This window comes from Pogona vitticeps, chromosome 6 (genome assembly GCF_051106095.1).
Source record: "Pogona vitticeps strain Pit_001003342236 chromosome 6, PviZW2.1, whole genome shotgun sequence".
Lineage (NCBI taxonomy): Eukaryota > Metazoa > Chordata > Lepidosauria > Squamata > Agamidae > Pogona > Pogona vitticeps.
Genome location: NC_135788.1, coordinates 96,058,000 through 96,072,037, shown reverse-complemented (window position 1 = coordinate 96,072,037; position 14,038 = coordinate 96,058,000). Strand labels below are relative to the sequence as shown.

The 14,038-nt window shown below is 42.2% G+C and overlaps 1 protein-coding gene across 1 annotated transcript in view; it reads right to left on the bottom strand.

Moving 5' to 3' along the window:
• Positions 1–2,265: 2,265 nt before the first annotated feature.
• The window catches only part of TBKBP1 (TBK1 binding protein 1), a 68,329-nt gene continuing 56,556 nt past the window's right edge, over positions 2,266–14,038 (bottom strand). Inside the window, exons 8-10 of the mRNA XM_020785594.3 lie at positions 7,016–7,134; positions 5,149–5,879; positions 2,266–4,021 (exon numbers count right to left, since the gene is read on the bottom strand). Of these exons, the coding sequence (XP_020641253.2) occupies positions 3,893–4,021; positions 5,149–5,879; positions 7,016–7,134 (979 nt within the window). The 3' untranslated portion in view covers positions 2,266–3,892. The remainder of the gene's footprint in view (positions 4,022–5,148; positions 5,880–7,015; positions 7,135–14,038) is intronic.

Below are 14,038 nucleotides of genomic sequence, written 5' to 3'. Positions count from 1 at the left end.
TGTGGCCAAATTGGAGGTCTAAGAACAAATTAAGAGTAATTTTAGGCTCTTGGAAAGTAGAAGCAGCTTGTACGCAAGGGGATTAATTACAAGTCCTGCTTAGAGATTTTTTTTTTCTCTACCTGACAGACAGGTGCCTAAATGTGGCTCGGCTGGGAGAAAGACTTCAACTGGAATACTTTGAGGCTGAGTTAGACCTGGCTCCACCTGACTACCTGTTCAGAAAGAAAGCTCCCACCTAACACTGGGGCAGAAACAAGAAGCTGGGGCAGAGTCAGGTCTAGCCACAACCTCAAGGTATTTCCAGTTGAGGCTCTTCTCTCAGCTGAGCCAAATATAAGTGTCTGTAGGGTGTCTGAGAGGTAGCACTCCCAGAGAATAGAAAATTGTAGGGTTTGTAGTCCAAGAAATCTAAAACTTCCATCCAACCACCATGTTGTTGGGACAGTGGGAACTGTACTGAAACACAACTGTTGGGATCCAAGTTGGAAGAGCCTGTCATAACAAGCAGGGGCCACAGCAACTATCCAATCATTATGGGGTTGGAGAATTTTACTCCAAATGTTTCACTCTGAAATTGGCTGTACAAATTAATTTGAACCTAGTGAAGTTCTTAAAAACTTCACCAGAGCTTGGAAGTTAACTCTTTTTTTTTTTTTGACAACTTGCAGAATCCTACACCCTGCATGGCATTTCCAATCTCCAGATAACTTCTCTCAGTTCAAGCCAGCATTTTGATGAGCAATGAGAGCTAGAATCCAATTACATCTGGAGAAGATCGCACATTTCCCATCTTTTTACTAAGGTCACATAGACTGAATATAAATTTAGCTAAAAGAAAAAGCCAGGGAGAAGACTGTTAAACTTATGGAGAGAAGCTGCAGGCAGCTGACAGGCAGTAACTTGGAACAGTTGCTTTTCCACATGGCCACTGAGGATTTGGGGAGCTGTAATCTGAAAAGGGTTGAATTTGGAAGTAGTGACTTCCATATTTGGAATCACGTGTCCATCACTCAATTTGTGATGGTCTAGCAGCAATTCATATTTGAAGGAAAGGGCAGGCTGCTAATATCTCCAGTTCTACCCTTAGGATCGGAACAACTCAATTTTTTGAAACCCATGAGATAATGATAATACACATAATAGTGAGAGCGATGGGCAGAAATGACCCATTTCCTAACCTTTACAGGAGAACGATCACAGTAAAGATGGGGAAGAGGAATGTATTAATACATGGGTTGAAGTCTTCAAATACACAGCTTGAGTTGGACTACTATTGGTTTTTGTGGCATTATAGAATGAGGATAAAGGAACTACACAAGGGTGGGTGACCTTACTCATTTTCCAGCAGCCTCAGATGAGTGAGTTGAAGGGGAGGGCCATGGCCAAAGAAGGTAATTTGTATATATGCTTCTTTGGGTTTTTAAAATTTTACCGTATTTTTCTGTGTATAAGACGCCCTGATGTATAAGACGACCCCCACTTTTCTAACCCCAAATTAGAAAATTTGATTGCTGCTTTCTGCGCCACTTCCTAAGCCCAGGACTTAGCAAGTGGAGGGGGAAAGCAGGGACCAAAGGGCTGCAGGATCACTTTGATCACTGCTTTCCCCTTCTAGTTGCTAAGCTCCGTGGGACTTACAAAGTGGCGGGGAAAGCAGCAATCAAAGCGATCCTGCAGCCCTTTGATCTCTGCTTTCCCTCTCCTTTTGCTAAGCGGGGCTTAGCAAGTGGAGGGGGAAAGCAGGGGTCAAAGCACGGCAGGATTGCTTTGATCCCTTCCCCCCTCCACTCGTTTTTGTCCTCTCCTCAGCTTAGTTTCGTGTATAAGACGACCCTCAATTTTTAGTCTAAAGATTTTAGACAAAAGTATCATCTTATACATGGAAAAATACAGTAATTTTAAAATTAATTTAAAATAATTTTTAAAATAAAAAACATTTTTAAAATAAAAATTATTTAACTTTTTAATTATTAAAATGGGATTACCGAAAACAAACTGAAAAAGCCATCTCACCTTTTTGTAAAAAACTAAAAACGGGTGTAGAGATCCTTCATAATGTACCAGAATTCTTCATCATGCCCCTTAGAGCAGTGGTCCCCAACCTTGGGCCTCCAGATATTCTTGGACTACAACTCCCAGAAGCCTTCACCACCACCTCTGCTAGCCAGGATTTCTGGGAGTTGAAGTCCAAGAACATCTGGAGGCCCAAGGTTGGGGACCACTGCCTTAGAGGACACAATGAGACTTCTTGAGCAAATAAAGTTTTTCCAAGACATTTTCTTTAATGAGGGGGAGATAAGGGTGCTGGGAGGCTGCAAAAATGGGCTGGGGAACTGCATGCAGCTTATACCATACGTTACCCCTGAACTACATGTTTTTTTAAAAAGCTCCTTTGATTCTGTTTCATTTTTAAGATTCTATTCTCCTTAATGCCCACAGAAATTAGACTATTTACCATTGGGCCTCCTCAGCCCTTGGGATAAGGCAGCCTATAAATCTCAACACACACATTGCTAAGAACTTTCTGATAGGAAGACAGTTGCTTAAGAAGGAGAAGTTCGTGCAGCTCTTTTCCCCCCGTTTTTTTCTTTTTCACCAAAGCCTGATATATGAGCAGGCTGTTTTCAAGGAGACAATTTTCACAATATGGAGGCACCACAAATCCGGAAGCAAGAAATCAACCGGAACATGCCTGCTGTTTAGATCAGTAAAGCAAAATATATGCTTAGTAAGGCCAGAGAGAAAGAGAATGAAAGGGTGGATGTCAGAAATGGAAAATGTTTTACATTTATGCTGTTGTCAAAAACAATGTCAACATGCTGTCATTACAGGAGAATTAGGTATGAGTCAGAATGCAGCAAGTACCATTCTTGTTATACAGGAACTATCTAAAGCCAGGTGGAAAGTGTGTTGGGAGAAAGGTGGAAAACAGTCGCCAAAGAGAACACAGACAGTCACATGGGGGACACTTCCTGGAGCTCTACCCAAGTCTGCAGTGCACCGTTCCTCCAGTGCAACTCACAAGAACTTAGCATGGGAGGAGAGGAGGAGCTCCTTTGGTGGGGGGGGGAAGCATTGTGGGTTACAGTGTCCAGTGCAATAACTTTAGAACGTCCATGCTACAATTCTGGATGTTGGCTCTATTTCTCAGCAGCATTGTTAAAAGTGGGCTTTTAATGTAAAAGACCAAGACAAAGACACTTGAACCAGTGATTGGAGGCCAAGGCTTTCTATGTCCAATAAACAAGCAATCCAATATATGCCCTTCTTAATAGCTGAAAAAGTGGGGAGACGTGACCCACCTGGGTATTCCTGCACCGTGTGGGCACAAAACAAAATCTTTTGATTTCTTACTACATGGGCAACAGACTGTGCCCTCAGTAGGCCAAAGTCCATGTCTACTCACCCATTCCACCCCAAATCACACAACCATGGGTAACTTTTCACTCATCCTACCCTGAGATCTTCCAGACGCCAATGCTGAACCCTGTAAACAAAGTCCCCCCTCCCAAAGAAAACCTCAGTTCTGAGCCTTCAGATGGATGAGTGCGTTGTTGCGCCCTGTGGAGCCTGGTGCAAGTATATTTCTCACCCTCCCTCTCCAACCTCTACAGTTGGATCAAGCATTAGGGGAATATTGCAGATCCTACTCCCAAAGAGCAGGAGGGAGAGGGGGGAAAACACTTTAAAAACCAAGGCGAAGAGAAGAGGGCAAAGGAGAGGCAGAATTCTTCACGGTTCAGTCTACCGGAGACTTAGAGGTATTTTAGAGAGAAGCCCCTGTTGCGCCACCGCTTTTCATGCAGCATCCAAGAAGAGTGAGGTGGATGGGGTGAGGTGGACAGGTCTCATTAAGGAAGCTGGAAGAGGACAGACAGCGGTGCAGACCTCAGATCTTACTGTTCTCCAGGTGTGAATCAATATGTTTTATCAAAGCATCGTCTGGGTAACCAATGGGAAAGGCCACCTGGCAGAGAGGGCAGCTTCGGATGTCGGAGTCCACAGTCTCCATCAGCAGCTAAGGGATAATAGGGTTGGGGAAAGAATGGAAATTAGAGAAAAGTGTCATTTGTTTACAAAAAAAGATGAAAGCTGAGAAATAGCTTGTTACTAATTAAGATCTCTACATGTTCTGAAAAGTAAACACTTCATGCATACTGCTGATCAGCATTGCCTTTTGGCAAAGGGTTGGCCAGCAACAACAAAAAATAATAATCACAAAGTGGAAGTGAAACTGCTTGGCTGTTAAAACAAGTTTCCAAGAGCCAGTAATGTGCTTTCCCTGCTATAACCCCCCACTCCACTCCAACCTGTCCATGACAGAAGCCTATTAGTATAGACTTACAAAAAGGGATTATAGTAACAGTGAAATCATGTGACTGCTGCTGGGAAACTCCTGCAGGGGATGCACTGTTCTATGAATGGTGATTTTTAGTGTTCTCTGCAACGCATAGAGAAAATTTAAAGATGTAGTAGGTCATAGTGTCAACAGGTACAGTACAGGTATACAAAAGAACATGTATTTTAATGTGTTTCCAAAAGCAGCAGATATTTGTGAAATTAGGTCTCAATTTTAACTTTTACACATTACCTTTGAATGTAAGAGTATCTGCAGTTATATCAGGAACAAATAATGAAAATACTTCAGTTATGTAGTGTTTCATTGTTTCAGAAGATGCTTCTGCATGAGAGCATCAGTGATCATACAGTCGTACAGTATTCTCCCATACTGACATAACACAGATTTTACTCTTGTTGGTTCCCATATCTATCAGTGTGATGTTACTGACTTCCTTTCAATCTCTTGCAATGTCCCTCTGCATAGTCACCATTAAAATTTGATGGTATACTCCTTATGGGCAAACTTTCCCCACCTCCCAGCTGATACCTACCGACCAGGTGATATGACAGTTCTGGATCAATCCACACATAAGGAGATAAAGGGAAAGGAAATTGAAATCCTCTCAGACTCTGAGAGTCTTCTAGGACTATCAGAAGTACTTCTTGTTCATACTGAATTTTAATAATTCCAATTAAATAAGAGCAGGAGAATTTTATTTTTGATATGCTGAACTAATTCTGAATGGTACAACTGAAGTGAGGAGGGAAGGGCACAGAAAATATACAGCACTAGCTGTTGCTTACATTGATTGAGGGCCAGGACTGGGCATGTTCCGCCCTGCAGTATGAGGCATCAGTCCGGTGAGTGGAGGTGTCGGGGATGGGGAACCCTGCACAGAAGGAGGCGCAACGGATGCCCCCGGCTTCAGGGCTGGGGGGGCTTGGGAGGGCCCAGTCTTCTTCATCTGAGGACTGCTTCTCAAAGCGCAAATGGTCCTCAAAGGCGTCTCTGGCGTAAACCTCGCCATAAGGACGGTGCTTTGGTAAGGTAGAAGCTTCTGGCTGTAGCCAGAGAGAGCGGTTCTGCTGCTGGTACAGAGCTGCGTTGCTCGCTTCCGAGTAGCTCCGACGGCCTTGGAAGCTTGCTTTGATGTGGTGGCTTGAGGGTTTGGAATAGCCCAGATCCATCACACTTCTTTCACCGCCGGGAGATCTGTGCTGTGAGGTGATGGTGATAGGGGATGAGCAGTTGGGGGCTGGTGAGCAGCGCTGCTGGGCAGGAGACTGGCCGGCTGGTGGGGCTGGGGAACGGCGCTGTGAAGCAGGAGACTGGCAAGGAGGTGGAGCTGGAGAACGACGCTGATGGGCAGGAGACTGACATGGCGGTGGTGCCGGGGACCGTCTTTGTAGGGCTGGAGATGGGCATTGAGGAAGGGAAGGTCTCCCTTGCTGTGCTGGGGAAGTGCACTGAGGGGCTGGAGAGCGGCGCTGCTGGGCAGGAGAATGTCGCTGGGAATGGGGAGAGTGTCGCTGACCTGGAAACGGAGTAAGGACAAGTAAAACAAGTATCATATTCTGCTTTTGAGAAGCTGTTCCAAGAGGATGCAGAGTAGGTATGCGCACATTCAGAAACATACATGCAACCCTCCACTGATGTAAAAAAGAAGAAGAAAGAAAACCCCAAAGAATTCAAAAATCACCACCTAATTTCTTAATAGTAAGAGGCCATCTGATTTGAAAACCCATTCCCTGGTTGGTTGTTCCCTATATTTAACACAGTGACAAAAACCCTTATTTTATGTGTTCGATTCATTCTCACACCAACTGATGTAGAGTGTATAATACTGCACAATTAAAGAAGGACGTTTGATGCCATTTGATGGCTTTTGATGGCTCCCTCTTAATAGAATGCTGGGACCCGTAAGTTTGGCAAGATACTTAAAATTCTCTGCTGGGGAGCTCTAATGCATTCTCTAGGCTCCTAGAGCAACTGCGGAGAATCTCAAGTACTTCACCAAACTACAAATCCCAGGATGCCATAGGAGGGAATTATGGCAGTTCAAGTGGTATCAGACTGCTATAACTGCATTTTGTAGACACAGTCACAGTGTCATCAATGATCTATTAAGGGCCTGCTTGCTGATATTAATACCCAGAATGCAAGCTTCATGGTGGAATTCCCATTTCAAGGCACAGGAAGGGATGCTATGATTTTCAGATCTGCTCATGCTCAGGACAGAAATGAGCATCAAGTAAAACTAATTAGAAGGAAAAGTTGTGTATGATAGAGCTGCAGGCAAAGGGGTGGCCCTATGCTATCTGCTCTGTAGACCTCTTTGCAGGATGGTGAAAACACAAGCAGGTTAGGAAAGCTCTAGACTATCACTGAACTGAGTGGGCAACAAAATGACAAATGCACTATAGTGTAAGTAAGTTACTAAGAATTTAGAAAATAAATGAAAAACACTGCTTTTACTGAATGTCCCTGGTAACTTCCAGAAGTATTTCAAGTTCTCTTGCATGCACGCAAGGACACACACACACACACAGCCTCACTTTAAAAAATGCAATTATTTGTGGCCACAGTTCAAGACCTAAAGCTCTGTCTTCTTCTGAACTGCTATACAATCTTCAGCATTCCTGGCGGTCTCCCTCTTCAACAGCCACTTACCACCATTGATGGCCTGTTCTTGCATAAGGGTCCGGAGAATCTGGCTTTGGATAGAACTCAGATTCCTTAGGCGGCACAATTCCTCAGTCAGTTCTGTGTATGCCAGAGCCAGGTTTACCCTATCAGAAAAGGAGAAATGGAGAAAGCCCCAAAGGCATATAAGTTGCAGCTTCTGCAAGAAGGGACAAACCAATTTTGAAGGTGCAAAACTGAGATTTAACTCAACTATTTGGGAGCATCTTTCCCACTTGTGGCTTACTGTGGGTCACTGGTGGTAAAAATTAAGTGGGAAATCCATAATTCTGATCCATCCTATACAGAACTAGCTTCCAAACAAGAATGCTAAAAAATCCTGCAATAATGCATCAAAATGGGATCTGAGTTCATGGTGTTGTGCTCTGGCACTATTTTTGTGTTTCATGTTTGGTGAGAAAAATGGACTATGTCACTACCTGATGTCCCATCAGGACGCATCATGGCACAGACATTTCCCCAGGCAACTGCAATACATGCACTCCTGTGGAACAGGTATGCTTTATGGTAATGTCCATAACGCAGCCTTGCTCAACTTGCTCCTCCAAGTGTACTGGACTACAGATTTCATTATCACTAGCTACCATGTCCAACGGATGGCACTTTTTGGAGGGAAAGGGCACCATCATGAAATGGCAAACTACCCAGTTCACATGTCTGAAACACCGGGAAATGGAGGGGCAGAAACCATGTGAAATAGGCTTTCTTGTAAATGAAGCAACATGCCACGAGAACATTCTGAATCACACAAATGTCAGTGCTATACTCACTCTTTCATGGTACCCCAAAATTTTAACACACACCATAACTAAATGATGGCAAAGTATCTCCTAATGGTATGGCTGAATCTTCAAGTATTTTTTAGATGGAGGGTTGCTTGGCATTGAGAAAAGTTCCTTCTTTGAAATATAACTCCCAGAAATCCTCAGCTAGGCTCCAGGGTTCAATCACCAATATCTCCATTTTAGACAGTCTCAGGTATTGGGGAACATTTTTGCATGGAGATCTTAGAACAGCCTTCCTCAATCTGAAGCCCTCCAGTTATGTCAGTGAAAGACAATGGAGATTATAAACTCTCCTGCTAGTTATTGCAGTTCAATGGACCAATGGTGTAAAGTCCAGGACAAAGCACCACATTTGCTCTTAAGGGTAAAGCACATTCTTCTGTTATTGCTTTCAACACAAGCATTACCTGGTAACTTTTATGGGGAAAGAACCATAGAGTTTTGGCCCATCTACTTGGTTCCCACCAATTTATCACTGGATCACTGAGGGTAGAAGCTTAAAGGAAGCAGCTCCCACACTGCTGCAGTGACACTGCACACCATTCTACACAATTTAGGTTAGCAAGAATTCTAAGGAGGTGGTGCAAAATTCCCACCACCACAGTATTCACCGGGTTAATCTGAACATAGGAATCTTGGTCATCATTGATAGGATAGTTAATCCTACTAATTCTTGGATCCAAATCAGAGAATCATATACTTAAAGGAACATAGCAGTGTTTTATGCTGTCCTCATGCTTTTGCTTCCAGAACAGCTTGCACTAGGAGAACCTATTTTGATTTCATTTCACGTTCCTGCCAAGCAACACAGTCTCTCTCCCTCTCTCTCTCTCACACACGAGTTTCTCGCAGGTCTCTTTCGTAGTCCTATCTTGAAATCCTGATATTCCATGGCAGTCTTCCATTCAAGAACTAGCTATGCCCAATCTTGCTAAAAATCACCCAAGATCAAGTGTGTTCAAGGTAGTACAGTAGATTATTTTGGGTTTTCTTCTAGAAGCCTGAAGTCCACCAAGTAGAAGCAGACATACAGTGATGGTCCAGAGACCTGATCCCATGAACAAGTCTTCTTCTTAAACCTAATGTCCTCCAGCTTTTTGGACTACAACTCCCACCATCATCAAGCAGCATAGTCTATATGCAGGCAAGGGACATTGGAGATATATTAGTAGCACCATATCGGAGAAAGCTATGTATAGATCCGACTATAACAGCTACTCTGTCTTAATTTAGGTGTCAACATTTAAAACCATTACAAACAGGAGTTTCTTGCTGATCTACTGCAAATTTCCCAGAAATTTCTCATTAGATTACAAGATTTATCTTCTGTTCACTCTTTTTCTAGAGCACAAGGTAAAGCAAGCCAAACTCATTTCTACTTGAAACACAAAACAAAATAAAAGCAAAAAATGACACTGCAGTACTTTAAAGACTAACTGCTATATTTTAATGCAAGCCTTCGAGGAATGTCCATGTCATTCTAATTTGTACATCTGAAAAAGTGGATAATGTTCCATGGAAGCTTATATTAAAATATAGCAGGTAGTCTTTAAAATTCCACAATGTCTTTTCCCCCTTGCTTTGGTCTTGCATTTCTGTTTCTTGTTGATATGCTTGCACAGACTAATATAGCTACAACTCCAAAAATCATTTCTACTTCTCAACTATAAAAAGTAATATCCTAGCTTTCCAGAGTTCACGATCTTTCATCTCCAAACCCATCAGTGGCAGAAACTTGAAAATAATCTACTATAAGAATGATCTGCAGCAGGCCATGGTGTAAAGCAAAGCCAAATCACAGTAAATCTCTTAGGAAAAGAACTATGAACTTGCAACCAAGAAGGACAGAGGACAAGATTTGGTAGGTTTCCTTCTCTTGCACTTGGCTGAACAAATGACTTTTTTGTTCAGCTCTGCCCAAAAATTAAAAAAGTTCCTTTTTCAAATTTTCAGCACGCTGCCTAAAATTTTCCAACTGGTCAGTGCTCTTCTCAAAGAACTCTCAACCACCAATCCTGATTTATATTGTAAGCAAAAATGAGGCCATAAATCAGAGCTTCTTGCTCATGTTCAGGTACAGAGTTGCTAAGAGAAGGATATAGAAGTCCGGCCTTATGAACACATTAACATCAGTGCAAATATATGATGTGGAAACTCTTCCTTGAGGGGCTGACCCACTGCCCATCAACAGCCTGACAAAATCATCAACTCTTGCACAAGCCTTGCCCTGAACCCCCACGTCACCTTCAAATAGCATATTGGGTACGTTTATAAGAATGGAGAACCTGTCTGATGAGGTTACCAAACGCATATCACCAGGAGGATGTCTTACACTAAGGAAGCCATCGAGTTAAACTGAATGGCTGTGACAAGTGGGGGGAGACAGACACAGGAGATGGGGTGTACCTAACTTTACCAGACAGCTATTCCTTTTCCATGGATATGTCACCAATTGTCTCTTCAATGTTCCTAAGGGGGGGAACGGAATAACTCCATATGCCAAAAGAAAATTAAATTGTATTCTTTTTCACTCTTGAGTTAAACAGGACAACAAAATCCCCTCAGAGGGCGTGATTGTTTCTCCCAACATTTGGAAGCTTTTTGTTGAAGCGTTTTGAAATATCTGATTATGAATGACTGTCATAATCTGTCAAGTAGCAGCACATACCAAACACAGCACAACACAAAACAAAAATTGTGCAGCTTCCAGTTGGGGAGTAGGATGTATTCTGTTGCCACAGATGGCATGCCTGCGTTTAAGATCACAGTGAGTTCCACCTAGAGTCACCTCTGTAACTACAGAAGATGTGCTTTTACTGCAGTTTGCCAAGAGTGCCAACTTTAAAACTGATCACGCTTTTCTTCTAGCCTTGATCTCACGTCTTCCTTTTTATAAAATGTACAAATACAGCTTCCCACTCAACCCATCTGGAGCTCAAGACAGCTAAATAAAACACCAATCACATTTTTTTAAAAAAATAAAACATTACATGCTCATGAATAACATTACATGCACCACTGATAAGCACATTTTTTTGATAATCAGAGTTTGCAAACGTTTACTTTTTTCAGTTGTTGCTCATAGTTGGCTGGGACAGTCTTGAAGTTGCTGTCCAAAAATTTAACTTTCTTCCATCAGGGAGAACCAGCACCTTTTTTCTAACCCTACAATATAGTGAGGAGTAACACCACCTTAACCTTAGGGACACTTGAATTGAGAATCCCCATTGGTTTCTATGAGTTGATATGATTGTAACAACTTGGGAAGCCCCATTGAAAGCCACAAGACTGGTAGCAAAGGCTGTTTTCTGCCCACTTTGAATAGCAGGTTTAGAGGAAGAACTTTTGCACAGTCGGCTCCTTCTTTTTCAGAAAGAAAAAGAGTAAAAGGTCCCTTCCCTTCGTGTTGCATCCTGGTAATCAGCACACATACTCTGGCTGATACAGATTGATTAATGTCATTGCTATATTCAAAAAGTCTCTGCTTCCTATGCCAGCTGAATTAGGCTGGCCCTGCTATTAAACAGAGGGAGGTAGCTGCCTCCAGTGGCAGACCCTGGAGTCAGATGTGTCAGTCCTTATGTTACCTTATTGCAAAACATTATAAAACAGTATTCGGGGCTCTCCCTCTTCACTATGAGACCTTAAACATCTGTCCTCAGATCTTGATCTGATGGTCCCATTTCTTGTGGTGACACTCCGGATATGGAAATACTCCTATTTCCAGGAGGTTTGTCTGTCTTCACTTAACAAATATTCAAACACTGCCTTGAACTTTTTTTTCCCCTGACAAACATTTAGTTTATTGGTTGCATATTATCTGTTTTAATCTGGGAGATTTCCTGTTACGTTTTAGAAAAGCTTGTTTCTTACGTATTTTATAGAGGAAGAGGTTTACAAGGATGGCTCTATTTACTGTTCTCTCTCCCCACTCCTCACTCTCCAATCTAATCCGCACTAAAGTCTTCCTTTTTTGGAGGCATGCTAAAAATATCCTAATATGATGACACAAGGATTTTTGTAGACCATACACCTGACAATTTTACAACTGTAGAACAGGGGAAATTTTCAATAAGTGTATTCCCCCCCCCCCATCCTGGACCTTTAGTGATAGGAACAGCTACACTTGTTTGAACTCTTCTGTATAATGGAGAACTGGTGGAACCAGCAACCTTTCCATAAGCCGCCCAGAGACCTTCGGGTAGTGTGGGCGACATATAAATTAAATAAATAAATAAATAAACACAACAGTAACGGCAGCATATAAGTTACCTTCTCATCTACTGAAGTGACAGATTCCCCTTCTCTCTCACACACATTCATCTGTAATAGCTGCTTGATTTTAAAGATATGGACATATCACTTTTCATCTATTTATCTTGAGAGAAAGAAATGAGCAAGTTTCTAGATCTCATGGTAATTGGGGGGGGGGGGAGCTTCAAAGCTCTCCTGAACTTAAGAGAGTGGAACTGCTGCAGCTGTAGTTTCATACCTCCAACAATAACCATCAGCAAATCAGCACTGAATACACAGCAGCATGTTCTAGCTATATGCTTGGTTAAGCTAATTTTACCTAGAAACAGATGAAACCACAAACTTTGCATTTTACGGCTCCAATCCAGAGATCTGGATACACTGTGTGCACACTGTTCAAATACCCAGAGCAGTTTGCATATATCACATAATGTTAGTAATCCTTCCATACAGCCCTATAAGGTAGGCTGCTATAGCTCTAAAATAAAAACTTGAGACTTGCTTAAGTTCACTCAGAAATTCATATATGAAATGTGATGCAAGTAAAGACTACTCAGATTATTCAATTGCTTCCATTCATCTTAAGGTAGAACTCCCTTTCCTAAACATATAGTAGTTGGATAAGATTCATTGATTTATGATTACAGTTGCATATTAGTATAGGGTTGTGATAGAAAGCTAGATAACAAAAACAGGAGAGGAATCTGACGTAGACAAGTCCTGAAATGGGCAGATAGGACAGAAGACTGTGTCTTTCACACCCCACATATTTGTACTTCTGCAGGAAACCACAGCAAACTAAATAAACTCTTCGTAATCCGTTTTTTAAAAAAGAACATGAACCTTTCATAAAAGGGGTGGTGTTGTGTTCCAGAGTAGGGCAAAGGTTTAAAAGGCAGAAAATTAAATGATGGTGGTGGTGGTGGTGATATTAATAATTTTCAGGGGAACAGCTGAATTAGGCCTAAGGGAGGTTTCACTTCCTTCAGAGAAAATTCTGCTGAGCCACACTGTATTACAGTGGTGACTCGCTTAACGACTGCCTCGCTTAACGAGGAAATCGCTATACAATTAGGTTTTTGCGATCGTAAAACAATGGTTTAAATGGGTTTTTTCGTTTAACGATGATCGGTTCCCTGCTTCGGGAACCGATTTTCGCTTTACGACAATCAGCAAACAGCTGATCGTTGGTTTTCAAAATGGCTGCCAACTGAAGAAAATGACCTCCGCTGTTTTCTAGGACGGATTCCTCGCTTTACAGGCACCGAAAATGGCCGTCGTATGGAGGATCTTCACTGGACGAGCAGGTATTCAGCCCACTGGAACGCATTGAATGGTTTTCAATGTGTTTCAATGGGTTTTTTTACTTCGTTTGACGATGTTTTCACTCTAGAGTGATTTTGCTGGAACGAATTAACATCTAGCAAGGCACCACTGTACAAGACTGAGTAAGGGCAACCATTCATATGTATACAATCTGACCTGATTCCAAGGCTGTCTGACATGCACCCAGTACTTCTTTGATTGTCCAACTAATCATGCACCCAAGTCAAGCAACATACAGCCTGAGAAACAGAAGATTTTACAGCTTAAACACGTGGAAAAATACAACAGGATTTTGGCCTTGATGTATGACCAAACAGTGGTTATTTTCAAAGGCCTTATTTTAGCTGATATGAGACCTGACAGAGGCAGTGTTGCTCTGGGGGTAAGGATCAGATTGGGGACAAAATCAAACATATATTTTCATTCATTGACTCATAAGTGTATGTATGAACTGATGCCTCTGGAACTTGTGTGATGTGCAAGTTCTCTCTCTTATGGCTCATTCAAACATGTTATTCATCTCTGGACCCTGCAGTTATCAACTGATGGAGAACATGCATGTGGGCAAAGCACTCCTGAAACCGAAGGACTCTCATGCTACAGAGTTAATCAGACCTTGAGAATG